A 25845-nucleotide genomic window follows, 5' to 3' on the forward strand; every position below is an offset into this window, starting at 1 on the left:
CAAATATTTGTTCGAAATTTCAAAAAAAAAATGATTACGTGGATTACGCAAAGTTATGCAGATACCCATTTGTAGATAGGGGCCAAATATCATCCACTGCACAGAGAAACTGGCGATAATCCGCATACGTGCATTTTATTTACTCGGCTTTCTTGAGCAATTGTCACACCTGAGAACTTCCACGTTGAAATGCTTCGGGGAATTCGACTGCCGCAGAAAAAGCTTCTGTGCCCACACACGCCCGCACTACAAATAATTGTGGATGCACATCCTCATATACATTATCGCTGTATGCAGCCCCGAGTACGCCTCCTGGGTTCCTACACCAGAAACGCGGATTTTGAATTCTGCGTCGTTTTTCATCGCATTAAAGCACAGAAAAAGAATAGGTCTTTGTGCTCGCAGCGTGTCGGTTTAGTTTTCATGGATAAATATAATCTACAAGTTTACGATACGCTAGCATATGTGCAAAGTCCACCACCCACATGACCCTCGAACCGCGCACAAGCGCCGACACGCACCTTTACTGGCGGCGGGCGCGACGTGCATGTCGTACAGGCGCTCGGTGTAGCCGGCAGAGTTTGCGGCGCCGAGGAGCAGCTTGTATCGGCGTCCGCGCTCCAGGTTGCTGAGCGCCACCACGTGGCCCTTGGCGCCTTCCTTGGACACGATGGTCCACTCGGAGTCGTCCAGCGCGCGGTACTTGACAACGTAGTGGCCGATGGGGCAGCCGCCGTCGCCGAAGGCCTCCAGGTCCAGCGGCACGCTCTCGCTGTCCACCAGCAGCGGCTGCTGGTGCGAAGGGGCCACCGGCACTGCGAGGAACAGTAAACGCCGGGGCCGTCTGCTTAACCGAACCATTCCTGTCACGGGGCAGCAGTTGTCTTTCTCCTGGACACTGTTGGGAACGCACTGCCGAGTGCTGCGAATTACGAAAACTGTACTCGGCAAGGAACGGTTTCAAGGACAAGCTGAGATGTTAAGGCTGAAACACAGATTCTATCCTTAAGAGAGCGGCTATTCGAGCTGACCCAGCTGTGGAGCTCTGGTTTCAGTTTTATCCACTTATGGGATGCATCTCTGGACCCAGTGACAAATATGTCCATGCGGGCGTCGTTGTCACCTTCTCCCGCAATTTTAGCCGCCATGGTGGCTCAGCGACTGAAGCCCGAACGTATTTATGTCTGTGGAGGTGTTATGAGGCTACGAAATTTATTATGAATCTCGGGTGACGGTTCTTAAGAAGGGGGATGACTGTATCCTAGAATATGATCCCAGTCGTCGGGAGTTGTGCCTGCAGTTTCTTAACTTGTTTACATGGAAAAGAGGTGGTAGCGTGAGGGTATTTTTCCCCTTTTGTTTTAACTTCTTGAAGAAACGACAACAAAGACAACCGCCTAACGATAAGTAACTCTTAACCAAGATGTTCATTATGACTATAAAGAAATTATATCGCACCGGTACCTATTTTTTATTCAGTCTACGCACCAATGGCCGTTTGGTGACACCGGATCAGCTGCTTACCGGAACCCTTCGTGCTCGCAGTGATGATGGAAGTCATCCTGGGTCTGGACTCCGCGATTGCCTCGACGTAGATCTCATACCGGGTCCCGCAGCGTAGATTGGTGAAGGTGTAGCCGCTCGTGCTCCCCGGAACTTTGTAGCCCTCCCACTCACTGGCATTCGGTCTCAAGTACAGCTTGTAACCTGTGCAAAATGGGGCCAGTTCAACACAGATTTCGGTGAGGGCAACAACAGCCCACGTGGTTATGCTCAAAAGAAACTGCAGGGATAAACATGGTGAAATAGAGTGTCTTCTCACCATGTCGAGATCCAATCACGTCGTGCCAGACAATCCGTATCTCTGTGGATGACGTAAAGTTGACGGCCACACGGAACAGCGAAGCTAGATCTGCGATGAGACCACGTAGTTTCAACATCAGAATTTTAAATACATCCGCTGTGATAAGACACGCGATACACCAACATCATAAATGCACAATATTACTGAAACTTTATTGCTCCAGTTGTTTTTATTTCAGCGGCTCTTAGCGTGCCCAGAAAAAAATCTTGAGGAACTATTCTGTCCAACTTAGTGGATCACCGACGAATCTGGTGGTTGTACCAAACCAAGCACACCGTGATGTCAAGTTGACGTAATGAAATTCATGCTGGAACAGTCTTGTGCGAACCGTAGCAAGGATGATCTTCTGTTCTCTGTTGTACACTGCAATCGGCTCGGCCACATCCTGCAGCACATGTAGCGAACACTAAATCTATACAGGTTCTCCTGCTGGTTGGGGTACATTAATCGCGTTTGGAAACACGCCCTAAGTCCCCAACGCCGGGACGGGAATCCACATGATCGGCATTTGCGTGCGAGTGCCCGTGGCGAGGCTTGTGAAGATTGCGTGTTTCAGGTGCTCATTGAGCCTTTTTCCAGCTGCCCGAGTGGGAGGCGTCGCGTGAGCGGCTGTGTCGCGTTCATTCTTTTATTGGCTTGTTTTTTCAAAGACGATAGTCTTTCTTGGGCTACTTCAACCCAGAAATTTTGGTATGTCTGTATGTCTGTCCGTCTGTCTGTCTGTGACCCGATTCAGCCACCCGGCCAAACTAAAACAAGGCCTGCGCAATAGTCTTATATAGTCACAGCTAAATGTGCTCGTCTACGTCCGGTGTAATGTTCATACTTGTCAATATTGGTGAAGAACAACAAGACATTACGCAAATATAAGACAACAAAGTAATACAGAAGTGATATTTGCAGCGTTCCTTTATAAAAAATCGTACATGTTCGATTTTTGCGAGATTAAATACTCCATCAACTGCAGAAAAAAAAATCCCTCCGCCGTCGCCTGCTGTCGCCAGCGCCACTATAGCTTCTGGCGGCATTTTAAGAAATCAACCGGCAACAGTTACGAAAGGTTCCACTAGATAGATTCCACGCTCTGCTTGCAACGCACGTGGAGTAGAGGAACGCGGTTCTATAAACGTTGAAGTAGGGCGCCTCGATTCACGCGCGTCTTCGCCGTACGGCAGCTTTGGCATCGGGACACCCGGTTTGGAGCAGTGGAACGCGGGAAATTTAAAATGATTTCAGCAAACCTTTGGCGACTTTACCTTGGGAGGAGCGCGACGCAAAAGGAACAACATGAGAGGTGAGCGGGAAAACGAAGGGAGGCATTTACTTGGCAAAAGTCGATAAAGACTATCGTCTTTTGACGACATTTGCAACGAAAGGAGCAGATACGCGGCCAATTTTTCCCTTTTTGTTATCTTGCTACCTCGTGGCACGTAAGCTGAGGTGTCACGTTCATTCTCTTCACTTCCACCTCCGTTCCGCATCCGGGGATTCACGAAAAATCCGGACCAACGAGAGGCTAACAGATTCACTGTAAAACAACGCTGTTTCTAATTTCAACGTATATCCTTCTAACGCAACCTGCCGTGAGGCGCTAGTGCTGAGAAACTGGCGACACACCGTGCTTTTTGTCGCACCATCTACAGAAGGAAAACCAGGGCAAAATTTATCCTCATCGTCCTTATTTGTGCAACACACCAGCAGACACCAGAAACTGCTCGGCCTTCGCTAGGCCGCGTGCCTGCTTCGGTGCCTCTCGTCGTGGCCTTCAAAATTTTGAAAAAGACTGTACGCGTTTACCATGCACCAATTTTGTCCAGACATCTTTTTGTGTGAGTTGCAAGTGAAGCCGATAAAAAATCCAACAAAAATTTTAACTCAAGCAGGTTTGAGATCCCGCCGCGCCGGGGAGATGGCTGCATATATACAATGGTTTGATGCACGTTTGCACCCTATGCGCATCTAAACTACGAAACACCCCGTGCTTTCTTGGCGGGCAAGAAGAGTAGACGTTTTTATTTGAACGTAAAGCTCGCCGCGATGGCTTTAACAACGGCTCGAGTTTTTTTCGAGCAGCGGCAATGCCTCTCTGTGTGCTGGGAGACAACTCTATTACCTAAAATAACGCCCTAATCCTCGCAAATGGGTGGACTGTACAAATGCTGGAATGGCAGGACCCTCACCGCAGGTATCCACCTATGCAGGCTATTGACACGCACTGTGACTTCCACTTTCCCTGCGGTCTCTAGGAATTCACACCAGCTTGTGGTGTGAATTTCCAAGGAAAGTCTTTGTTAGGGAGAAAATTATTTTATCATGGAGTGGTATTGTTCTCTTGTCTATAAAAAAGAAAGGGCGCTGCGCCATGCTTTTTTTTCGCGTGCATTTTTCTATGTTTAATGCCCGTCTCGTTCATCCGACAAGTTTGTTTTTTGTGCACTTATTCTGGCGTTGAGGCACACGGTATTGCGTGTCATGATGTGATGTAAAAATAGCGCGGTAGGACGAAATACACAGGAAAGGAACCAGATAGGACGAGCGCTGACGTAGACAGGACGAGCGGAACCAGACATGACGAGCGCTGACGCAGATGACAGTCAGCGCTCGTTCTGTCTGGTTCCTTTCCTCGTGTATTTCGTCCTACCGTCAGCGCTAGTCCTGTCTGGTTCCTTTCCTCGTGTATTTCGTCCTACCGTGCTATTTTTACGTCATGTCGACCTACCAACTCGCCCAACTTTCCATCCTGCTGCAGTATTGCGTGTCTCTTTTACTGTATCGTACTATTCATGTGGAATGATTTATACCGTACCAATAAACTTAGTGTAAACAAACAAATAATCACACCCAGAGAGATCCTACTACCTCCTGCTTCCGCTTAACGGGTGAGTCCCAGAATCAGCGCAACGGCGGGGCACTAAGAAAGCAGGGAAGGCAGTGACTTGAAAGCGGTTCAAAAAAACAGAAACGCCAGGGGTAAAAAAATTTGTGCTGAAATTCAGGTAATTATCTTCTAATGCGTATCTATTTTATCCCACTTGCCTAGAGTGCGAGTTCTTTACAGCCAGCTTTGGTCATGAGTAGCCAAAGAAGTGGGGTTATTCTATTCATTTTGAGTTTTCTTGTTTCCTTTCGTCTATTATGTAAATTTATATTAGTATAGAAATTAAGAGCCTTTACTTCGCCAGTTATGTATTTCTCGGCATATCCAACGCGTAGTCCACAACGTTGGTCCATGTCCGCAGTCTTTTATTTGCATTACCAGGTGTTTTTCGGGTGTTTTTAATTTAGTCTTTGTTTTTCGGAGGAGATGTTTCATGATTCATATTTTTGATTTCGTCAGATCATTCCTGTAAAAATTTTACTTTTTCTATCTTTTTATTTTTTCGTTTTCTATATTCTGTTAGACCAATTATCTCAATTTTCGCTGTTATAACGATTAAATGTATTACTCACGAAAATTATGCATTTCTGTGCAAATTCAGAGCATTACATGCTCCTTCTATTGGTTGTACTCGGCCAGGAACGCTAGGCATTAAACAATGCTTGGGCATACGCAACGGACAGCGTCACGGACGAGGTGTTTCCTCTGTCTGTTAAACTCTAGCCTAATTTGAATATGACGCGCCTTTGTTTTAGCTAACCAGCAAGAAGATAGCAGCTTAATTAAGCGCTTTGTGTAACGGCCGCAAATCTCGTGAGCAGGACACTTGCCGGACGTCGGCGTCTCTCCGACGGTCTCGTCCGAGCTGGGTCCAGGTCCCTTTCCGTTGTATGCTTGAACCAGGACCGTGTACTTGGTCCCATGGCGCAGATCTTTGATGTCGCACTCCTGGCTCTTTCCAGGGCGAGACTCAACCGTCTTGTACACGAACGACTCGGACCTGCCATCCGCCTCCGCCTTGTAGCCAACGTAGTAGCCAGCGATCTTGCTGTCGCCCAGGGGTATCTACGGTTTGGTCCCGACAGGGCAATCGTTAATGTCTGTGCTCCCTTCCTTATTTAAGTGAAGGGGCAAGTTGAAGAAGTTCAAAATTATTATTTCGCTATTTCTTCAATTACTTTCTTTACTTGAAAAGGTTTGCTCTGCATTTTTTACGGAAAATTTTTACGGAAAATGCATCTCAAGGTGCTGCGGCTAATTACATTACAGATATCCGTTTTGCGAGTCATCTAGTCATGAATTTTTGATAATGTCTGGAAACAACAACCCATAAGATGTGAGTGAAAAATTTCAGTAATAACGACGCCCCTAGGTGTTTCAAGACAGCATTTTTAATACTTTAGGTCTCGCTTCGAAATTGTGTTAGTATGCATTATGTAGTATGTCTTTTGAGAGACCCGCCTGATATGTAACTAGTATCGCCAGAAAGGTGCGACAGAGAGCCAAATAAATTTAGTTGACATTTCACGATTAGTGCACAGCCTCGTACGAAACTGTACTTCTTAAAAAATCTGCGCTAATTTTATTCAGTAGATGTCTATAATATCATGTATAACCAATTGTATACGTTATCACAAATTAATCGATGACTTTAAAGAGAATCGCCAAGGTAGAGGGCTTTTTCCGAAGGGAAAATTTGACAAAATTCTGGAAATCTGAACGTATTAAAATATTTAAAACATTTCGAAAAATGTGGAAAATCTGTATCATGAACCATGACGAACTTTTATGCAACTGCGAAATTTCTTAGGAAAGTATATTGCTTTTTTTTTTGTATCCGCGCGTCTGCATTTTAGGTGGATATGGAATTTTCGTTTCGCTGTTACCAAAAATTATAGTGTTTTCTTTATCTCTTTCAGTGTTCTCACTCTTCGATGGACCCGAAAAGGGCCTGAAATATAGTAGAGAACTATAATAAACAAATCCATCTAAAACGAAGAGCGTGTCCGTGTAACGGACGTAATAAAAGTGAATGAGAACTACTGCAGTGCTGTCTGAGTCTAGGCTTCTGAACACAGCCACTCCTGCAGGAGGGTCATTCGCTTGACGAGGGGCGAGGTAACGGAGGAAAACACTATGAGTGCGCTAGACGGAAGGTCGACGGCACAGAATTGAGTGTAACATTCGGAGTTTATGCCTCCTCAAATTTGACGCGACGGCTTTTAAGCGCAGTCAATCTGATTGAGTGTTTTCAGCCAATGCGTCCACATGTTCGAGGTTTTTTCCTCCTTGTCTGAGCTTCCTGCCTGTGAGTTTTTCGCACATTTTATGCGTGCGATGACCCTCCCAAGCTCGGGGTCTGCGACAAAAATACGGCCGCTGACGTGTTCACGCCGTATAAGGCCTTGCGCTACATTTACAGATAAGTGCTATTTAAACATGGTTTCAACAAGCGCACGTGAAACGAGTTACGCGCACTTCAGAAGTGCAGCTCGCTAGTTGATGTTAGGATAACACACACAGACGTCCGAACCCTTCACCTTCGTTCCACTCCCATCCCTGTGAAACGTTCCAGAGGTAGCCTTTATTTTTTAGCAAAAGCCAACTCTGCTAAAACAAATGAAATAAACATGCGTTGCTTGAGAGATGAGCGTCACGAAGTCTGCCACCAGAAATATTTCACCCTGAAAGTCTCATCACATTGCTCACGCCTCTGATTAGAATATTAATAAGGATACATTGGAGAATGTGAAAGTGCCATAGTTGATAGTCAAGAAGATAGATAGATTCGGATAGTGTTTATGCAGACCGCACCAGCGTTGCGTTGGTTGAACATTAATTTTAAAGAAAAAAATAGCAGTGGCTTAGCTCGGCTATGCCAGGATATGCGTAGCGGGAGCTAATGTTCAGCTGGTTATTCTTAGGGTTCCTGGTTATCTAGGATTAGCTGATTTATCGATGATTGATTGTTTGTGGGGTTTATCGCGCCGAAGCAACGCAGGCGATGAGGCACGCCGTAGTGGAGGGCTCCGGATTAATTTTGACCACCTGTGGATCTTTATCGTGCGCCGAAATCTCGTACACACGGGCGTTTTTGCTTTTCGCCTCCATCCGAAAAGCGGCCGCCGCGGCCGGGAATCGAACCCGCGACCTCGTGCTCAGCAGCGCAACGCCTTAGCTGATTTATCATGCTTAGTGCTGCTAAAACGATTTACAATCCAATCTAATCTAATCCAATCCAATTTAATCCAATCCAATTCAATTAAATCCAATACAATACAATACAATACAATGCAATACAATCCAGTCACGGCGGCAGCGGCTCGGGCGCGCCAGCTGTGGGCCGTGAGACGTCACTGCTCCTCGCGCATGCGCAGCACGGCTGTCCAGGAGCCACGCAAAGCTGAGAAACCTCGGCCGGTGTATCTCAAGCTACAAAACGGGCATGCGAGCAACAGGAGCACAGACACGGCAGCTTGGGAAACTCAGTGTCACAAGGTTGAGTAGAAGATCAGTGTTTCACGTCTACAGCTCAGTGAGAAGACGCTGAGCACTTTCCGAGATAACTTCCCAGATACGATGCTCGACGTGACCGAACGGCTCCCCACATACATATGCGCATGAAAGCGGCATGTCGAATTGAGTAGTCGCAGCAAGTGCTGTCGGGTTATTCCCACCAGCAGCCTTCCACGGTCGTTCTGTACCGTCGCCCGTGGGTGGCGGCGGGGTGACACAAGGGCACACGGAGCTCACCTTCCACGAGACGCGGAGACTTGACGAGTTGAGGGGGATCACCTTGACGTCGACCGGCTTCGCGGAAGGCGCTGGAAGAGGGAGGAAAGTATACAGAGAAAGCGCTCGATCGACTTTACCTTGATGCTTGGGTCGTCGCACATAAACAAAATTACGTAAAGGTCAGCCTGGTATTTTGTCATTTTCACGACTTCCTGAACGCTAACGAGCAGTGCGTATGGCATGCCCTTAGTCTCCGTCGTTACAAATGTTCTTCGAAGCTGTCGTCATAAGGCACAGACACTTTATGCGGTCGTCATGCTAGTGATTTGGTGCTTAATCTGCCCGGTAACTGGTTCCCGGTAACAGATACAATACTTCCCGGTAACTCGTTCTAACCATTCATTGACAAGACTAGAGGAGATGATTTGAATTTTTCTGTACGCGCAAAGATTGGGATATTTTTGCCCATACAGAACAATTCAAATCATCTCCTCTTGCCTTGTCAATGAATGATTGGAACCAGTTACCGGGCAGTATTGTATCCGTAAGGGATCCATCTTTATTTGAGGCCGCTTTACTCAGATACCTTCATGCGGAAAGTGTTGAATAATTTCTTCTTTTTTTCTTTCAAATGGTTCTGTCCGAAAAACTTTGTGTACTATGTTGTTCGCCTTGTTTACTGTTCTTGCACTCTTACTTGCACATATTTACATGTACAAATTTGTATGTACGCATTTGTTCATTTTTTATACCTTGCGATTGGGTTCATAACCACACCCCCCTATGTAATACCCTGACGGGCCTTTAGAGTACTGAAATAAATAAAAAAATAATAAAAAAGTGGCACAATTACTTCTTGCTGATTACTTTCGTATGCTCGAACTCTCCGAACAGCTGCAACTTTGTTGCACTTCACCGGCTAAACAGCTCTTGCGAGAAGAAAGCGAAACTACAAAGAGGAAACGGTGACAGATTGTTTAAAGTTACAATTGTGCTGGCATTGTGAGAGACAGTGCCACTTTGTTTGCCTTGTTACAGTTTAGAACAAATCCTCGTAAACGTCTGCAGCGATTAAAGTCTAGTCGCGCCATGCGACTGGACAACGCGTTGTAATAAACAAATAAAGAAGTTACACAAAAGGAAAAGGGCGCGAGCGGCGCACATTAACGTACTTTCACATTGTTACGAGAACGTATTCACCATTCTTCTTGAGTGCACGCGATGTCTTTTGCTTTATTTACCCTGTGTTTAGATTTCTCAACCCACCCTTGAAACAGCGAAGTGTTTGTGTCTGTTGGATAAACAAGAGTTGATGTTTATTGTTTTGCTTATTATCTTCCTCCACAGGGACATTAACGGCCTGCCGGACGGGGGCGGCGGGTGTATACACGCTCGGCGCGGGGCTGACACACCCGCACATTTGGGTCTCGAGGGATATGATAATGCTATTTTTGCCCCGTACGTCGTCTGGTAAATGACGAGTGCAGTCGCCATTAATGTGGTGCAGGGCGGCCAGACTCCAGGTGACGCCACTCTTAACGACGCCTCTGCGCGTTTATGGTCTTCGCCGCTGCTTTTCGCGAGACGCCCGAACCTCTTTCCCCGCGCAGCATCCGGCGCCGCTCACCTTCGGTGTCGGTCGTGAAGAAGAGCGGCTCGCTGGGCGGGCCGGTGCCGATGCCGTTGACTGCGACCACCTCGACTCTGTACGCCGAGTTGGGGCTCAGGCTGTCCAGCGTCATTTCCAGCTGGGTCCCGGGAATGGGAATCACACGCGATGTGCCATCTTTGGTGCGAGTGGGAGGGAAATAAAAGTCTGATGTCAGCAAAACGGAGGAGACCCAGTAAAGTCACTCAAAATTTGCGAGGAAAAAGAACTACGGCGGTCACAGGAGCAGATACCTGGACGATAGGTGAAAACGCTAAACTAAAACAGTAAGACAAAAAAACACTTGTTTTTTTTCTCCGAACCCGCTTGAACTCGTCTGAACCGGTTCTAACCGGAAGAGAATGGTGCTCACGAACTGAACCTGGAACCGAACCTAGAAGGCTTCAAAAGTCCGAAAGTGTTAACCATTTAGGTAGTTCGTTCAGGATTGAAGATATGGTCAATAAAGCTACGGGGCAATCTAACTTATGATGTAAGACTGCGTTGTTAACTGCGTTGCAACTTGTGATGTGAACGTCTGATTGAGTTGTAAAAGCGTATATGTTGACAACTTGACATCGCTGCGTGTTGCTTTAGTCAACTAGCCGTGAGGCTCTTCCGGCTGTTGTCATCTTCACTGGCCAGTCCGCCTCAGCGGGTATGTAATAAGAGTTGACGGGTACGTGGCGGCGAAATAAAATGAGAATTGGTGAATACGCCACGGTGAATCGACATTGGCCCATGCCCCTGGGCGAGTACGTTACGTCTATATTCAGCCTTAACCTTAGGGGACTTGAACGTCGAGGCAGACGACGAGCCAAGCAACCCAAACTCATTGTACGTCAGGGTGCGGGTTGGTGACGTTAAACCTCAAAGCGCAACGTTAGTGCTAACGTCAGGCCGTTGCATACCCAACACGGACGTCAGGCTGGCGCATCCCCCCTTCACAGCCAACAGAGAAGAGTGATGAGAGGTTTCTGGCTATGTTCAACCAATTGGAATTTCGATGACGGGTTTTCGCCACGGGGATCTGGGGAGGCCGATTTTTTCGCCAACTGAGCCGCGTAATGTGCAAGTTATTCTAACACTTTTCAGAACGCAAGTCAAGGAATGCCGTAAGTGTACAAGGGAACGCCAAAAAACGCAAAGAAAGGTTGCGTACTGTAAAAAGAAGTTGCTTTTGTACATCCCGTTCGGGCTATTTACCGGTAAAGAGGTAAGCAAACTTTGCTGGAAAGGAATGATGTACAACTTCGCCATTCCAATTTTATTTGTTTTGACCCATGCGCAATCACGTTTCTATCTTCTAAAATTAAACGTCAAAAGGCACAAAGTCGGAGCGATTCTGTGGACGGGCAGAGAGGAGTACCGCAGGATTTAATTAATAGACACCGGTCGTCCTTGAGGTAAGTCTGTACTTTATAGCGGCGGGTTTTGCCCAGTTCATAACCAGCATCGTAGCATACGTGCGGTGCAGTTTCTTTAGTTCCTTATTTTCATTCGAGCCTTCATTTCATCGATGATGCCTTGCTGCCGATGTGTGTCTGATGTAGTTATATTGTAACAAGATTTTTTATCACTTTTCCGTAATCAGTACGTGATGCGAATAAGACTTTGTTCATTTGCTGTTTGACTGTACCACCTGCTGGAAGTTTTTTTTATAATCAACATGTACAGACGTGCGCACATCGTGAATGCAAGCAGTTATTCCCCTTGGCTTCACATTGTGCGTGATCTCCGATACGCCATTGACTGAAATTAAACGGCAACAAAATGAAAAGTAAAGAATAAAGATGAAAACATTCTCGGGGGCCAGTGTGCGTCCACATTCTCTGAGTGGCAACCGTATTTAGCTCAAACCGCGAAGAAGAAAAAAGCATGCGGCTGGTAATTAGGGTTAGACAAAAATATTTTTTGAGTATTTGATTTTTATTTCTTGGCCACATTTGTGCACGTAATCAGAACACACAAACTGCCTATTATTCGTATCTAAACCAGCAATACATCACCGTTCCTTGTACAAAAGCCTTACATCTGAAGGTTGGCACGAAGCACACAAACAAGGTTATATGATATGGGGTCATAGGAATGATTTAGGGTGCATTCGTGAAGCGCCGACAATACGGGGCACACGCAAGGGAAAAGATTTATCGGCACGTTCTATCATCACACCTACGTAAATAATAAGAGCGCATGCAGCCAGCTGGTACGCAGGACACGTCTTTTATACTTCATTCTAGAGACGTTACTCGTCAGCGATTAGTCTATGAGCTGGCGAACGTGTAAGCGCTGTGCTGCACTGGGCATTTTGAAGCTTCAAGTATAAGTCTGAACAATAAAAAGAAAAGACGAAAACATGGCACAGCCTGGCTAAAAGGTTTCGCTATTGACAGGCTACGTGGCCATAAATTGCAGTGTATGTACTGTTTTGGTTTAATGACAACACGGTCGCCGCGTAAGACCCCACCTCCTCGTCGAGACATATCCCGAAAAGCGATCAACCAAATTGAAAGCCGTTTTTATAGAATAATACCGTTCGCTGCATAAGGGGCTGCTGCTGTTCGGGACGGATTCACATTTAACTATCACGCAAACAGTACGCAAACAACTCCAGCGCTTCAGGTTGCCTAAAAATTGCGGGTCCTATGAAGGCAGAGAACACAATAGCTACGGTAAATTGTACAGGCCAAATCAAAATTTATAAAACTTCATCCTGCTCATGTGTTCAAAACTATGAAGTGTGTCTGGCAATATTTTAGCACGTTATTCGTAAAAAGAAAGGCAGAGCAGTTTCATTTAATAGCAAAACACGCACGCATTCTTAGGCACGTACGTACCCCTCGATGAATGCACCTTGAGGTCGTACTGTGTGATGGGCGAGTTCCCGTCGAAAGGTGCGCTCCAGCGTATCGAAACCGACCGGCTGGCCAGGTGACTCACGTGCAAGTTGCTCGGCGGGGACGGCGGTTCTGCAAAGCGAACGTTAGAACCATTGAAACCGCTTGTTTCGCCTCCTCGGGATATACATCTCGCAGATATCAGGTGCGAACGCATACGTCGCTTGCAAAGAAGACGGGAAACGGTCTTGATTAGAAACATTTGCAGGGAAATGCTGAAGTATAGCGCTAGATCTTATGGTTTAATAGAGCAGCTACAAGCCGCAATTCGATAACGCATAGGTGATGCGGGCGCTCTGGCCATGAAAGCCTTATGCAAACTTTGTTTTTGCATCAAGGTACGCCAAAGCCTGGCGTGTTTGTGTAAGCCATCTTGCGAGACGCGCCCACTGTGCTTAAGGTCGGCCGCTGTCTCCTGCATAAATCGGGACGTGCGACAAAGCAGCGCGGAAAAGGAAGGTCACTGTTCGCCATGGAGGTCGCGTTTGCATCTTAGGCAGCTATTTCACTTCCGCTTACAAGTGTTTATGCCCGATAAGTAAGGAAAACAAAATAAAAGCCAACCTTAACTGCGAAGCCGTCTTTAGTCCCAGTCAGCTGCAAGGACTTGCCTTAGGCATGCAATACGTGGTAGGCAAAGGCCTTTCATTTATGCGGGATACATTGACACCCAATACTAGCCTAATTTGCGTATTCCGTGGGATCACTTTTATAAATAATGCAGACTTTTCCCCGATGTTTCTACAAAACCGCCCGGTAACTCCTCTTCAAAGGTGTCCTTCTGTGTTTATCTCACATATAAAACGATTCACGGCCTGAGAAGATCTAAGAAGCCTGTTTTACATTGTTTACATTACGAATTTCAATAGGAGCCACGTGAAATTAAGCATTGCAGTCACAACTGAACGCTTATTATAAGTTTACGCAGTAAATCGCTACATATGTTGCTGCGGTCAAAGGTAAAACGATGTGATGCAAATTCACAATGTTGAGCAGAGCAAGCACACGTCTCCAAAGAGACTTACAACACACGCCTACCATATCTTGTGGGACTGAGGTCCAACCGGGCAATTTCATCAGTATATACATACGCGAATGTGTGCACGACTCCACACCCACCAGCACGGTTGCGAGGTTTTAAAATACGTCCCAAACAACTCTCTGAATTGGTATTATGGAGTGGTTTCATGTCAAAATGGCTGACGGAACACCATCTTTCCCCATTTGCCTCCCTTCAGCAAATTATTTGGACGCAAGCCTGGAAGTGCGAATTACATTGTACGCAACACTGTAAAGTTTGCGGGATAATCAGCCATAACTGGCATAGCTTAAATAACGAAACAGAGACATCGCCTCAATGAATGCCTTCTGCAACACCACGAACGGAACAGACGCTGATCAGCTATATGAACTCAAAGCTTTCATCATGGTGGCTCAGCACGCTGGATAAAGTGCTAATAAAATTGGATAACCCCGCGAGATTTCGATGGGCAGTGCACTAGACAAGGAAGCAGCTCGGGGAAATAAAATAGTGGGATCGCTTTCCTTCTCAGAGTCCCATGGAATTTAAGTTATACATCCAAAATAGCTTGGACTTCTTTGCGATAAGCCCATGATGGCTACGTCTGTGCATGTACCGCGCAGGCACGTTCCACTTGTCCTTGGCATAGTTCAAGAACAGGCTGAAACTTTGCTCTGGCTGCAAAAAAAAAGCAACAATGTTACTGCAAAAGATAATTCAAATGTGTTTTGTTAATATTAAATTGAAGCTCCAGGAAGATTTGTTTGTCAGTAATTATTTAAAAAGCTTCACGCACGATGAAGAAGAAAAAATGTTCCCCTTTTTTCTTAATTTTGGCACCGAGACAAAACAGAAGCCATACGGCTAGCTAAGCCAAGTAGGCGAGGAAATCGCTAGCTGCAATGGCGCCCCTTACGGCGGCCTGAGATTTCAGTGCCAGATTTACCTCTAGTATATATTAGTATGAAACTCTATGCGCCTGTATGCGGAATGGTTTGATACCAAATTTGTTATATCTAGTATGCCCTATATTGCCGCTCCCTGCAGTGTAGGTTATCGGCAGAAAGCGCAAACGCTCATGGGTGCATTGTTTTTTCCCGGGGAGTGCCGCCACTTCCGCTCCGGGAGCTCTCCTGGCCTCGCGTACGCCGTCGGCGCTCGATCACGCGCGCGTGTGCTTGTTGTTTATCTGTTTCCACTGAGGAAAAAACGCTAATGCATCGGGAATTCCATAAATAGCAACGATTGACCCTAGTAGGGTTTATCTGAGACGTAAGCACCCTGTAACAAATAAACAACACGCACACACGCGCCTGAAAGCCGCCGGCGTACGGGAGGGCAGGACAGACCTCGAACTAGAAGGGGGGGGGGGGGAGCAGACGACGTATTTGTGAGCCTTTGCGCTTTTTACCGATACTTTCGGTAAGAAGCAGGCAGCGTTGCTGCGTCGTATTAGACTTGCGAATTCAGCCACATGGCTAACCGGACTTGCACGGGTTTAGCTACGTGGACCAGTCCACAAAAGTTGCAGAAGGCCGTTCTTCAAGATACCCAGTTAAGATTTCGAGTTGACCCATGCAGGTATACACTGATGGAGTCGCTTCGTATATACTTACTGGTCTATCGTCACGTTAGTCATTCCGCGAGTTTTTTTGGACGTATTCTGGAGGTCCTAACGCGCTACGAAAGTACCATTTTTTTCGGGTGACATTCATCGTTGAACCACGGTCATTATGGGAAATCGTTTGATACCAAACTTGAAAACACTCGTTCAGTGGACGCTTTTCTGAACCTCTGGAAGCCATGCCCTACAATTTTGGGGAATATAACACGCATGGTTAGGGCTATGATGAAGGCGCCTTTGACATCAAGCAGATTTATTAAGTTTCATCTAAATTCTCCAGCAAAAAAAGCGAAATCAATCACCGACACAGTTGCTGAGTTTCCACCAAAACCCCAGAGTTTAGTCAAAGACTGCGTAACATATAAAAACATTCCCACTTAAGGCGTAACCAAAACTACGTCTTACATGGCAGTAAGAATTTCACAGCTTCCATGCGCCCCTCTTTCCAGCTCCAGAAGTGACGTCAACTACGAGGACGTCTATGACATATGAAATCTTTATCGCTACTCAAATGTTACAATTTATGTAGGGCGAAAATGAAAGAAGACGTAAAAGTTCTTGATGGCATGAGGAGTCACGCCACCGATCACCCGTCCGCCAGTTTCAAATCGCTCGTCGCAGCTCGCGCAGATGATGAAAAAGCACGCACTGGACAGGCGCGAGTGCCGATATATGCTCCGAAGCAGGCAAAACCGGTAACGACGCTGGATACCTTCCAGGCGCTGCAAATCATTTCCCTCTAGGTAATCCCTGACGGACGCAAGCGACAGCCTGCCAAAATACGTGTCGCAATATGGTCGGGGATAGTCTTCAGTCATTTCATCATTGCAGGTAGTGTAGGTGGCAGGCGCGATTAGGCGCGACAGCGTCAGCGACAGCGAAGACGCACATAAGGATTGTTACTGCAGGTGACAGAGAGAAGTTCTTGGCGCCGAAGTGCTAAGCAAAGCTGCGCAAGCGCATTCTTTTAAACGTCATTCTGTTGATTGATTGTAGGGTTTAACGCATCGACGCAACGCAGGCGATGAGGTGCGCCGTACTGGAGGGCTCCGGATTGATTTTGACCACGTGGGGATCTCTAACTTGTGCCGAAATCTCGTACACACGGGCGTTTTTGCTTTCCGCCTCCACCAGAAAAGCGGCCGCCGCGCCAGGGAATCAAACCCGCGCCCTCCTGCTCGGCAGCGCAACACCTTAGCCACTGAGCCACTGCGGCGGGTAAACCTCATTCTGTATTTTCCGCTCAGGGGCCGTAAAGCTGGCCAATCTCGAGTTAATTTAAGCTCATCTAATAACAGCACCAAACAACGGCCACTAATCTAACAGCGACAGCTGCTGCAAAAATGCGAGCCCTGCGGCCATTCTACTTGTTTAAAAATACCTTTAAACACCACGTACTGTAATGGACAAAGGTAACATGAACACAAAGGAACGAACCAGACCTGAATTAATGCTCCAGATATTGTCGTCGTTCGGGTATATTTAACAGCCCTAGTACCATTCTTCATGCATAGTGCATAGGAACAACACTGAATACGAAGAAACCTGCTGTGTGAATCGATGATCGTTTCTGCCACTCCCAGCCTACTGTTACTACTACCGTGGCTTGGAGCAAGGAAGAGAGATGGAGTTGTTGCCCTGGGAACTTCTGTAACTCGGGTGAGCATGCTAATCGTATCAAGGATTAACGAAAGAGGAATGGAGGGCACGCAGAAAGGAATACACAGAGAAGAGGCAACGTATACAAAAAAGTGAATCCCGAGCAAAAGTAGTCAGCACACAGCCGTCAAGTCCTACAGATGCCTACTGAGAAGACGAATTACTATGGGCAAGCAAACAGGCCTGTGACTTTGAGGAAGATTTTCAAGAAAGGGAAGGCTTGTGCTCGGACAGGGGTGCGCATTTTACGAAGAGTACGGCAAGTGAGTCGGAGCACAGAAGCCCGAATGACACAAAGCCCTTCGTCCGGATGGCTACAGCCACAGCATGGTGTGGGAACAGAGAAAGTGCGTCATCGACTGAACTGTACGCACAAACCCAAATTGCGGGCAAGTGCCTTAGGCAGATCCGGAGTCTGAGTAGCCTTTCACACGTTCCGTGTCGACCCCCCCATCTTAAGATGTAAAAGTAAAGCATGCTGGGGATATGGTGGTCCCACAGAACATCACACAAGGATGCACGTGCGCCACAAATCCACTGACAAACCGGCAGCCAAACCCTCCTCTCCTAAATGCACGTGGAGCAACCCCTTCTAGGACTTGGCCTGGACCACTTGCAGAGCCACTGTGGAAGGCCCGACCATCGCAAGCCTTGCGCCGCTCGTCCTCACCAGCTGCACGATGCGCATGCACCCTGCGTCCACGGCTTTTGCAGATCTCTTACAATGAACCATTAACAGACGTTCACTTGTAAAGGGTACGGTAATTCATCTGTTATTGTGGAGAGGGCAGTGATACAGTACTGAGGTACATATGTGTTCAACTCAGGTTCAAAATGACCTTCTGGAACGTATGAGTTTCTTCTGTGGGATGCTCATTTCGACTGCCTACAGACTAAACTTTCTCGTACAATGAGAATACTTAGGGAATTGAAATATCTGCTCCCGGTAAATACAAATCTTGTAATTTGCATTATCTGAGTCTAATATGTGATACTGTAACTTAATCCGCATTATTTGAGTGTAATATAAGATACTGTAACTTAATCTGGGGTAACACCACAGCAACCAAAAATAATAAACTTTCAGTGCTACAGAGAAGTCCATTGCAGGCAATAGTGAATGTGCCAAATCTATCGTCTTCCGACCACTTGTACTCAAAATGTCACAAAATTAAACTTACTTCGTTTTATGATTTTCGCCTGCTTCAACTGTACAAGTACTTGTCCGAACGTCGAGCATTGTTCCACGTGAAAACGATTAGCTTACAAAAAAAAAAACACTGTCTTCAAACGTCTCATAATGAGCACTGGTGCATGCCTCGCCCTTGGACTAATTATGGATTTCAAACACTAAATTATGCGTTGCCTACTCTGGTTAACCGATTTGGTCTACCCAGCTCTTGTGATCGTTTGCCATCCCACCAAAAGATAAAACCTTTTTTTATAACAGTGTCTTGCAGTTGTACTACTTTTGTTGCCTTTTGTTGTTCATGATGGGCACTTGTCTTCTTGCTACTACCGCATTTGCCATGCCTTTGATACTTTTTTGTTGGATATATTTGTGTTTAATTGTTATTACGTATGAATGGTTTTTTTACTGGCACAGGTGCTGTGCATAAGTATTCCACTATTTTTATTTGCACTGGAAACTGCATTAGTGCTTTGTTTCTTCCTACTTGCCCTTGTTACCCTGGCGGCACAAATAGTTCAGAGGAAGGGAGCGTCGTCAAGCTTCTAGACCGCAGCTTTTTTCCTTCCTCCTCAGCCATGTAATATTACATGTCTGAAATAAACTTGGAACCTGAAACTTGAACGCTGCATTTGTGTTTTTTCCCTGTTCAAGATTGTCTCATAATTTATTCTACAGTACCCTGCAAAGATACTTTACAAAACGACCTTTCTGATGCACCCTAGATAGGCTTTCCCAGCGAGTAATGATGTGTACGTCTCTTGAACGTTCGAGCAGCATAAAAGTGAAGGTTGTAAGAGTCGCGCCGTAAAATGTAAGCCATGTATAGCGTTACCGCTACGCGGAAAGATAAGCGGCGTACATTACTGCCTTGCATCCTAGTCGGCTTTAATGCGTCTGCAAGTAGTTTGCGCAAGACGATGCATCTTATGCGTGCCGCCCGACACAATCTGGAAAACCGGACTTTTCCTCGTTCCATCACCGACTAAGCAGGAGGAAAGCCTCAGTTTTACGTCATGCCCCGAGGCCGCAATGCGAGGTGGGAGTGGCGAAGTTGACACGCTACTAGCATGGAACGGCAGATGTAGCCAATCGCCGAACACGTAGGAAACGCTATGGTGTGAGCAAATGACGCCCCTGTTCCTGCTTTTCGATGCCCCTCTTTGCCTTCTTATCGAGTTTATGCTGCTTGGAAACGCGTTTGTTTGTTTATTTATTTGTTTCCATAAAGGTGCACGCTTTATGGCGGAAAATAGGGTAAAAAGTTGCACTCAGCAATTTGACTATGCCCTACATCCTTCACAGAGTCAGAATAACAGCGGGGTAAAAGCAATGTCCGCAGTAATATCCAAACGTCCTGTGTAAGCTAAATAAAAGTCTTCTTCCCAACATTTAAGGTTCCGGTAAAATAAAAGAAACAGCGATAAACAAGAAAGAGCGTTTCAGTTTGCGTGGGTTTATCGACTGCCGTATCCACGCTTTAGATGTTCACCAGTAAAAACGTTGGGTGCGTTTGTGGCGAACACGAAAATACAAAAGTGTAAGTCATTCGGCTCTACCAATACTTTAAATGTCTACCTCTGTCTACCTTGAAAGGGCTTTCCCAGAAAAACAAAGCGTCATTGGGCTTTGACCTGTGGTTGGTGCTGTTGTGAGCACAAAATTTAAATTGCTGCGCCAACAAATCTGAAAAGCTATGGGTGTAAAGTCATTCAGTAGCGCTTAGGAGAAAGAATTAAACAAGTATGAAAAAAATGCGCACCGTGATCACACGAGTTTGGGTATTCCTTAATGATAAGTCACTCCTGCCCCTATTTCTTTTTGTTGCCTGTCTATATATGTATTGAAAAACGAGCGCAAGCCAGTCCGAATCATAAACCCACCATCCGCTTCGTTCTCACAATACGCTCTTTGAAGACAAAAATATTCACAATACGCCCTTTTAGGACAAAAAAGATAAAAAGATGTGCTTAATATTTGCTTAATATTTTATACAGTAGGTAGTAGAAAAATAAAAAAATGTATTGAAAATTACCTCTAGTGTTAGAGATTTTAACTAGCGTACAGTCCAGGTTCAAACATTGGATAAAAGCATCTCCATATTGTGCGAGAAGTGAAACATCTTTTAATAATTTCAAATTAAGATACGAAGTATTTTCCATTTTTGGATCGAAAGAAACCTTTCTCGAAGGAAATGTGCACGCTTAAACATTGTGCACATGTAGTTTTCACGCCAGCGACATGCACCAGGATTGTCTTTAAAGGACGGTGACGACGATATACAACTTTGCATCCTCCAAAAGGACGGTCAGCTTATGCTACCCGCTTATACTACACTTTCGTTCGAAGTGAGGCGTTGCTTCCTTCGCTTGGGGATTATTTTTTAAAGGTGCACAGTTCAAATCACTCATTTGTCTGCCATAATCGGACGCGCCTATAACTCCGACGTACTGCAAGCAGCCAAAATTTAGAGCACTTACACGACGCCTTCCTGCCAAAACCTGAGGTTTGTAATTAGATATCGAATCGCTGAAAACGTGGCAGGGCTTTTCCCCTCCTAGTAACAAATTCCCGTTGCATGTTGTAGCCATGGGGTTCATTCTAGCTACGATCTGGCGGAGAACCCGTAACGCTACGCCATATGGTGGGCGGGTGTGACCAGTCTCCTCGGATTCCCCCCAACCTGCAACTTTCCACTACCGAACTTTGGAAGAGCGCCTTGGCGAGCACCGGCCTAAATTACCAGCTTCGGCTGGCCCAAAGGGCTGTCGATGGCGCCTGCGCTCAAGGCATTTTGGACTAAACACGCCTCCTTAAAGAGGCGATTCGGGCCCACCTGTTTAAAATTAAATAAACGCCTATTTTTTCTCTCTCTCTCTCTCTTTAACAATAATACTGAATAGAATTTGGCGGCTTGCGCTCACTTGAGCCCTCGGTGCTGCTCTGAGGAGATGGCTGGTGTCAAAAGTAAATGTTCGATTTCGAATGTTAAGTACCGCGCTCTTCATAATCCACTCAGAGATACCGCACTGGTGTTTTGGCACTGAATGCACGTGCCTCCGGCTCACGCTGATTTCCTGGAAGTTCTCCTTGCGCTGTATCCTTATCACCCAGCATAATATTGAATTTACCCCCGATGAGTTCGAACTGCACGTGAACCGACCTGGAAGCGAACAAAAGAGAGGAAAAAAAAATGGGATGTCACGTACTGCCCCTTACAAGAGTGGCGACTCTGAATCTTCAGACGACGAAGTTCACGGGAAAGCGGGCAGTAACTGCGCCCCAGGCAGGTAGCGTTCGTCGATTTTCTGCTCAAAACTGAGGTTGGGTATGTCCGGTGGGCGGTTTTCTGTTTGTTTATTTCCCTTGGCCCGTAAATTCTTCTAAAGTAAGTTGAGCCTTGTAGAAATAATCACGTGCCAGCCCTACCCCACAGATTCCGCTCGTCAAAGTAAAAAAAAAAATACTAACGGCCGGCTTCCTTCGCGATTGAACAAGGGCATGCCCATTAAACATTAAAGCCGAGTACGTTATTTATTCAGATGACTTTTAAAGCGAACCGTTTTTGGGCTCACTGATGGTGGAGTCGTTAACTAAAACGCACTGCAGGGAAGCCAACTTTACACAATGGTAGGGGACATGATGATGATTATGATGATGATGCAAGAAAAAAAAAACGCTCCAACGGGTCGGAATAGCAAGTATAGTTTCCCCGCGCTATGAAGCTAACGTCTATTCGATTGCACCATTTGGACACGGTCGGAGAATTTTGGATTTTAAAGTGAATTTGATCGCTTTGCTTTGAACGACGACGATGGGGAAACGGAAGGGGGGCGTTCAACTTTCTCGTTTGGGATTCGTTTGCTGTCGTCTGAGTTCCGGCTTCGACGCCGACAGTTTGCCGTTGGCGGTTGGGCTTTGATTGCAGCGCCTTCGACTTAGGCACTTCACCATTTAATTTTCGCAAGCAAGAAATCTTTGTGTTTCAACCATCGCCATCGTTAGACGGAGGGGACTTGATTTTCACTTTATTTTTATTGGCAATTACGGATGTATGAACGACATAAGAGGAGCCAAGGAAAATATTGAATAGTGTTCGGGGGCTCCATGTAGTTCCTGAGAAAAGAGGCCTTGCTGCTGAGCACGAGGACGCGGGTTGGATTCGTGGCCGCTGTGGCCGCTTTTCTGATGGAGGCGAAAAGCAGAAACACCTGTGTGTACGAGATTTCGGCGCACGTTAAAGATCCCCAGGTGGTCAACATTAATCCGGAGCCCTCCACTGCGGCGCGCCTCATCGCCTGCGTTGCGTCGGCGCGTTAAACCCTACAATCAAAGAGGCTTGCCACTTGAAAAAGGAAAAAAAAAAAAAAAGCTACGACGTGCCCATGGATTGCCTTATGGAACGAAAGGAACATTGGTCTGAGATCACTCATGACCTGGCTGGTAATACTTTCGAATGTTATCGGCTCACAAACTTAACTTCCGTTTTGTCGTGTGAGTTTTGACGCCTAACATTTGCCTAATCACTGCAATCCAATTTGTCATCTAAGCATGACAAACAAAAAAAAATATTTTTGTTTGCTTTCATGTACTATGGTAAAATTGTATATTTGGATGTATTACGGGATGTATGCTTTTTAAGGGCTTTGTTTCTTGTACATGTGTGTCATACTGAAATATTACTTTGGTGTACACAAGCATGTGCGCTGTGTAACTTTTGCATATTATCTTTTTCATGTAGATGCATAGCTGTGCAAGGCTGCTGTCGAGGGAAAAGCCTCTGTTAGGCTTCTAGCCTTTTGCTTTCTCCCCGGTCTTTCGTCATTTTGCACTGTATGCAGAAAGAAAACTAAACTTCAACTTCAACTTCAAAACTTGTTGCTGAGCTAGTTGTACATACTTTAAGAAAAAAGAAAAAAAAAAAGACGTGGCGCAGACTAGACGTGGACGAAGAAAACAAGGTAAGACATATACAGGCGCCAAATATGTCTTGCCATGTTTTGTAAATGCCGGTATGTGTTTTACCTTGTTTTCTTCGTCCACGTCTAGTTTGCGTCACGTTTTTTCTTCTTTCAACTTCAACTTCAACACGGTGAGACAGTTCAAATAGTGCTTTTCTAGTTTAATATGGCAATTTTTTTTTCTTGGGGAGGTGGGGGGGACTGTATGGGCTGAAGCAATTTTTTTATTCCTGCTGAAGCCGGTTTGCCTTTGTCGCGCCCATTCCCTCATTAGGCGGTCTCGCGCTTCCTCTTCTTACGTCATCAGGCGGATTAAGTTTTCGCGCTTTTGTTTTTCTCTGCAGCTGTACTTGGTAGTTTCCACGTCAGATCCGCCCGAAGACACGGCACAGTACGTAATCGAACTAGGTTAATGCCAGCTTAAAATTCTCGTCGGCGCGTCTTGGGATAAATTATCTAGCAGAATTGTTTCCGGGAAAACGGCTTAGTACTGCTTTTCGCACAAAGTCTTCCCCCAACCTTTCTATCGACTGCCTGATCAGGAACGGGGAAAACCCTCTACTAATGCTCTTTTCAGGCAGTATTTCCTCAACACTTCTGTTGCCTTCCTAATCCACGTATAGAATTTATATTTCTGTCAGTTAGGGAACGTTATCTTTTATAGCACATTCATAAGTTCTGCTTATAAGATTGTGGCTGCGTCATCGTGACATGATTAACAAATTTCTTAATCTCCTATTGTATGACATCAGGGAAAATCTTTACTACAGGGTCCTCAATTTTCTATGTAGAGCATTCTTCTGGGACATCAGCAAGCGAATTCAAAATGAGAGAACTAACAATTTATTTTCCATTCACAACTTAATTTTTTTTTATTCGCAACTTAGCCGCTGACACCGACATTGATATTGATTTTGGGATCTTTAATGACCCATCAGAGGAACCAGTTTTATGGAAGGGTACAGTGGGGTACCACCTGCGTGCAAAACTTCGCGGGAAAGAGAAAACAAAAGAAAAAGGGGTCTTGATCCGGGGTGCGTCCCTCTCAATATAGACGCGTAGTGTAAGCAGAAAAATAAATCCCGTTGAAATCTCTCTTTTAATACGTTGTTGAAAGAGCGAGAGAGATTTAATGGCGTAAGGCGGCGTGGCGATATCAATCATACAATATTGTTCTCCAATGTCACTAATGCACCAAACCTAAAGATTTCCGCGGAATCGCAGCAAATTTCGTGCACGTGTTCTGCCGCTACCTCCTAGCCTGCGCCTCGGGCGCTACGGAGAGTACCGCGTTCTCCTATCGTCGACTTTTTCGAACAATAAAGCTTCGTCCCGTGAGCGCCTTCCAAGTGACAGGTGCGTTGGGAGGGTTCCCGGCTACCATGGCAGCCAGCTGATACCGTGGCCGCCTCCACACGGCCATCTGGCCCGGCTTATTTATACCTACGAACGGAGTGGCCTAGCGGGAAATAAGAGAGACTCTCTCCTTGCGTTTAGCGCCACGTGTAGATTCGTAGACTGACCATCGCCATCAAAACGAACAAGCCTACCTGCGCAGATATTTACGGAGGGGGCATTCGCCGAGCGCACGAGATATTACCGAAAACACAGCCAAGACACTCAGTAACGCCTCCCCCCCCGTTCCCCTTCCCACGACTCCACTTACCGCTTCAAAACAACCCCATAATCTCCACCCTGCTATCTGAGACGGGCAAAGGCATTTTATTTCTTTTTTCTGGACAAAGGCGGCGAGACTGCAGAGAAATTCTTTTGTTCCACCAGAACGCTCCCCCTGAATGAGGTGGGATAAGTGCACGTTTATCGGACGTGAGGGCGAAGGAAGCGATCATAGTTAAACTCCTCCGGGTCTGTCCCCTGGTTTTTGTCAGGCAGTTTGAATGCGTTGACGTACCTTACGTGTGCAAATTACCCGTGTCACCACAAAGGTACAGTCTATATAAATCAAGATAAACCATCTTGACAACGCCTCGTATCAGCGTTCAAAGCAAGACAGAAGAGACGGAGGGAAAGGCCTTGAAAGCAAAACAGAGAAACTAAATAAGACGATGGGCAGATCTTCGGAGTTCTATAACCTCAATGTTTTCTATTGCCTTCGGATTGCCCCATACCCTTTGAGCATGGCGACTTTTTTTCTTTGTTATTCTGGCATGTCACATATAAAAGGAGACATAAAAAATGTAAGAAAAAAGCGCTAGGAGAAGGAAGTCAGGGATATGAAAATCAAAGCTAGGAATGAAAGCGAGGACAGGGTTCCAGTGGAAGGGCAGGTCTACAGGAAAGGATGAAGTCCGGTTTCGTGTAGAAGCATCAGTAGAAGCTTGTAACACGTGTTGTCCCCTACCTAGCGA

General features: G+C 46.0%; 1 protein-coding gene across 1 annotated transcript in view; it reads right to left on the reverse strand.

Moving 5' to 3' along the window:
* Nucleotides 1–25845, reverse strand: part of LOC144175184 (cell adhesion molecule Dscam2-like) — a 97378-nt gene that overhangs the window by 8474 nt on the left and 63059 nt on the right. The window contains exons 13-19 of the mRNA XM_077704287.1: nt 12963–13094; nt 10105–10263; nt 8496–8566; nt 5573–5807; nt 1823–1912; nt 1525–1707; nt 522–815 (exon numbers count right to left, since the gene is read on the reverse strand). Of these exons, the coding sequence (XP_077560413.1) occupies nt 522–815; nt 1525–1707; nt 1823–1912; nt 5573–5807; nt 8496–8566; nt 10105–10263; nt 12963–13094 (1164 nt within the window). The remainder of the gene's footprint in view (nt 1–521; nt 816–1524; nt 1708–1822; nt 1913–5572; nt 5808–8495; nt 8567–10104; nt 10264–12962; nt 13095–25845) is intronic.

The sequence above is a fragment of the Haemaphysalis longicornis genome, unplaced genomic scaffold (assembly GCF_048455015.1).
Source record: "Haemaphysalis longicornis isolate Haplotype H1 unplaced genomic scaffold, Haemaphysalis longicornis Haplotype H1 scaffold_3, whole genome shotgun sequence".
NCBI classification, from domain to species: Eukaryota; Metazoa; Arthropoda; class Arachnida; order Ixodida; family Ixodidae; genus Haemaphysalis; species Haemaphysalis longicornis.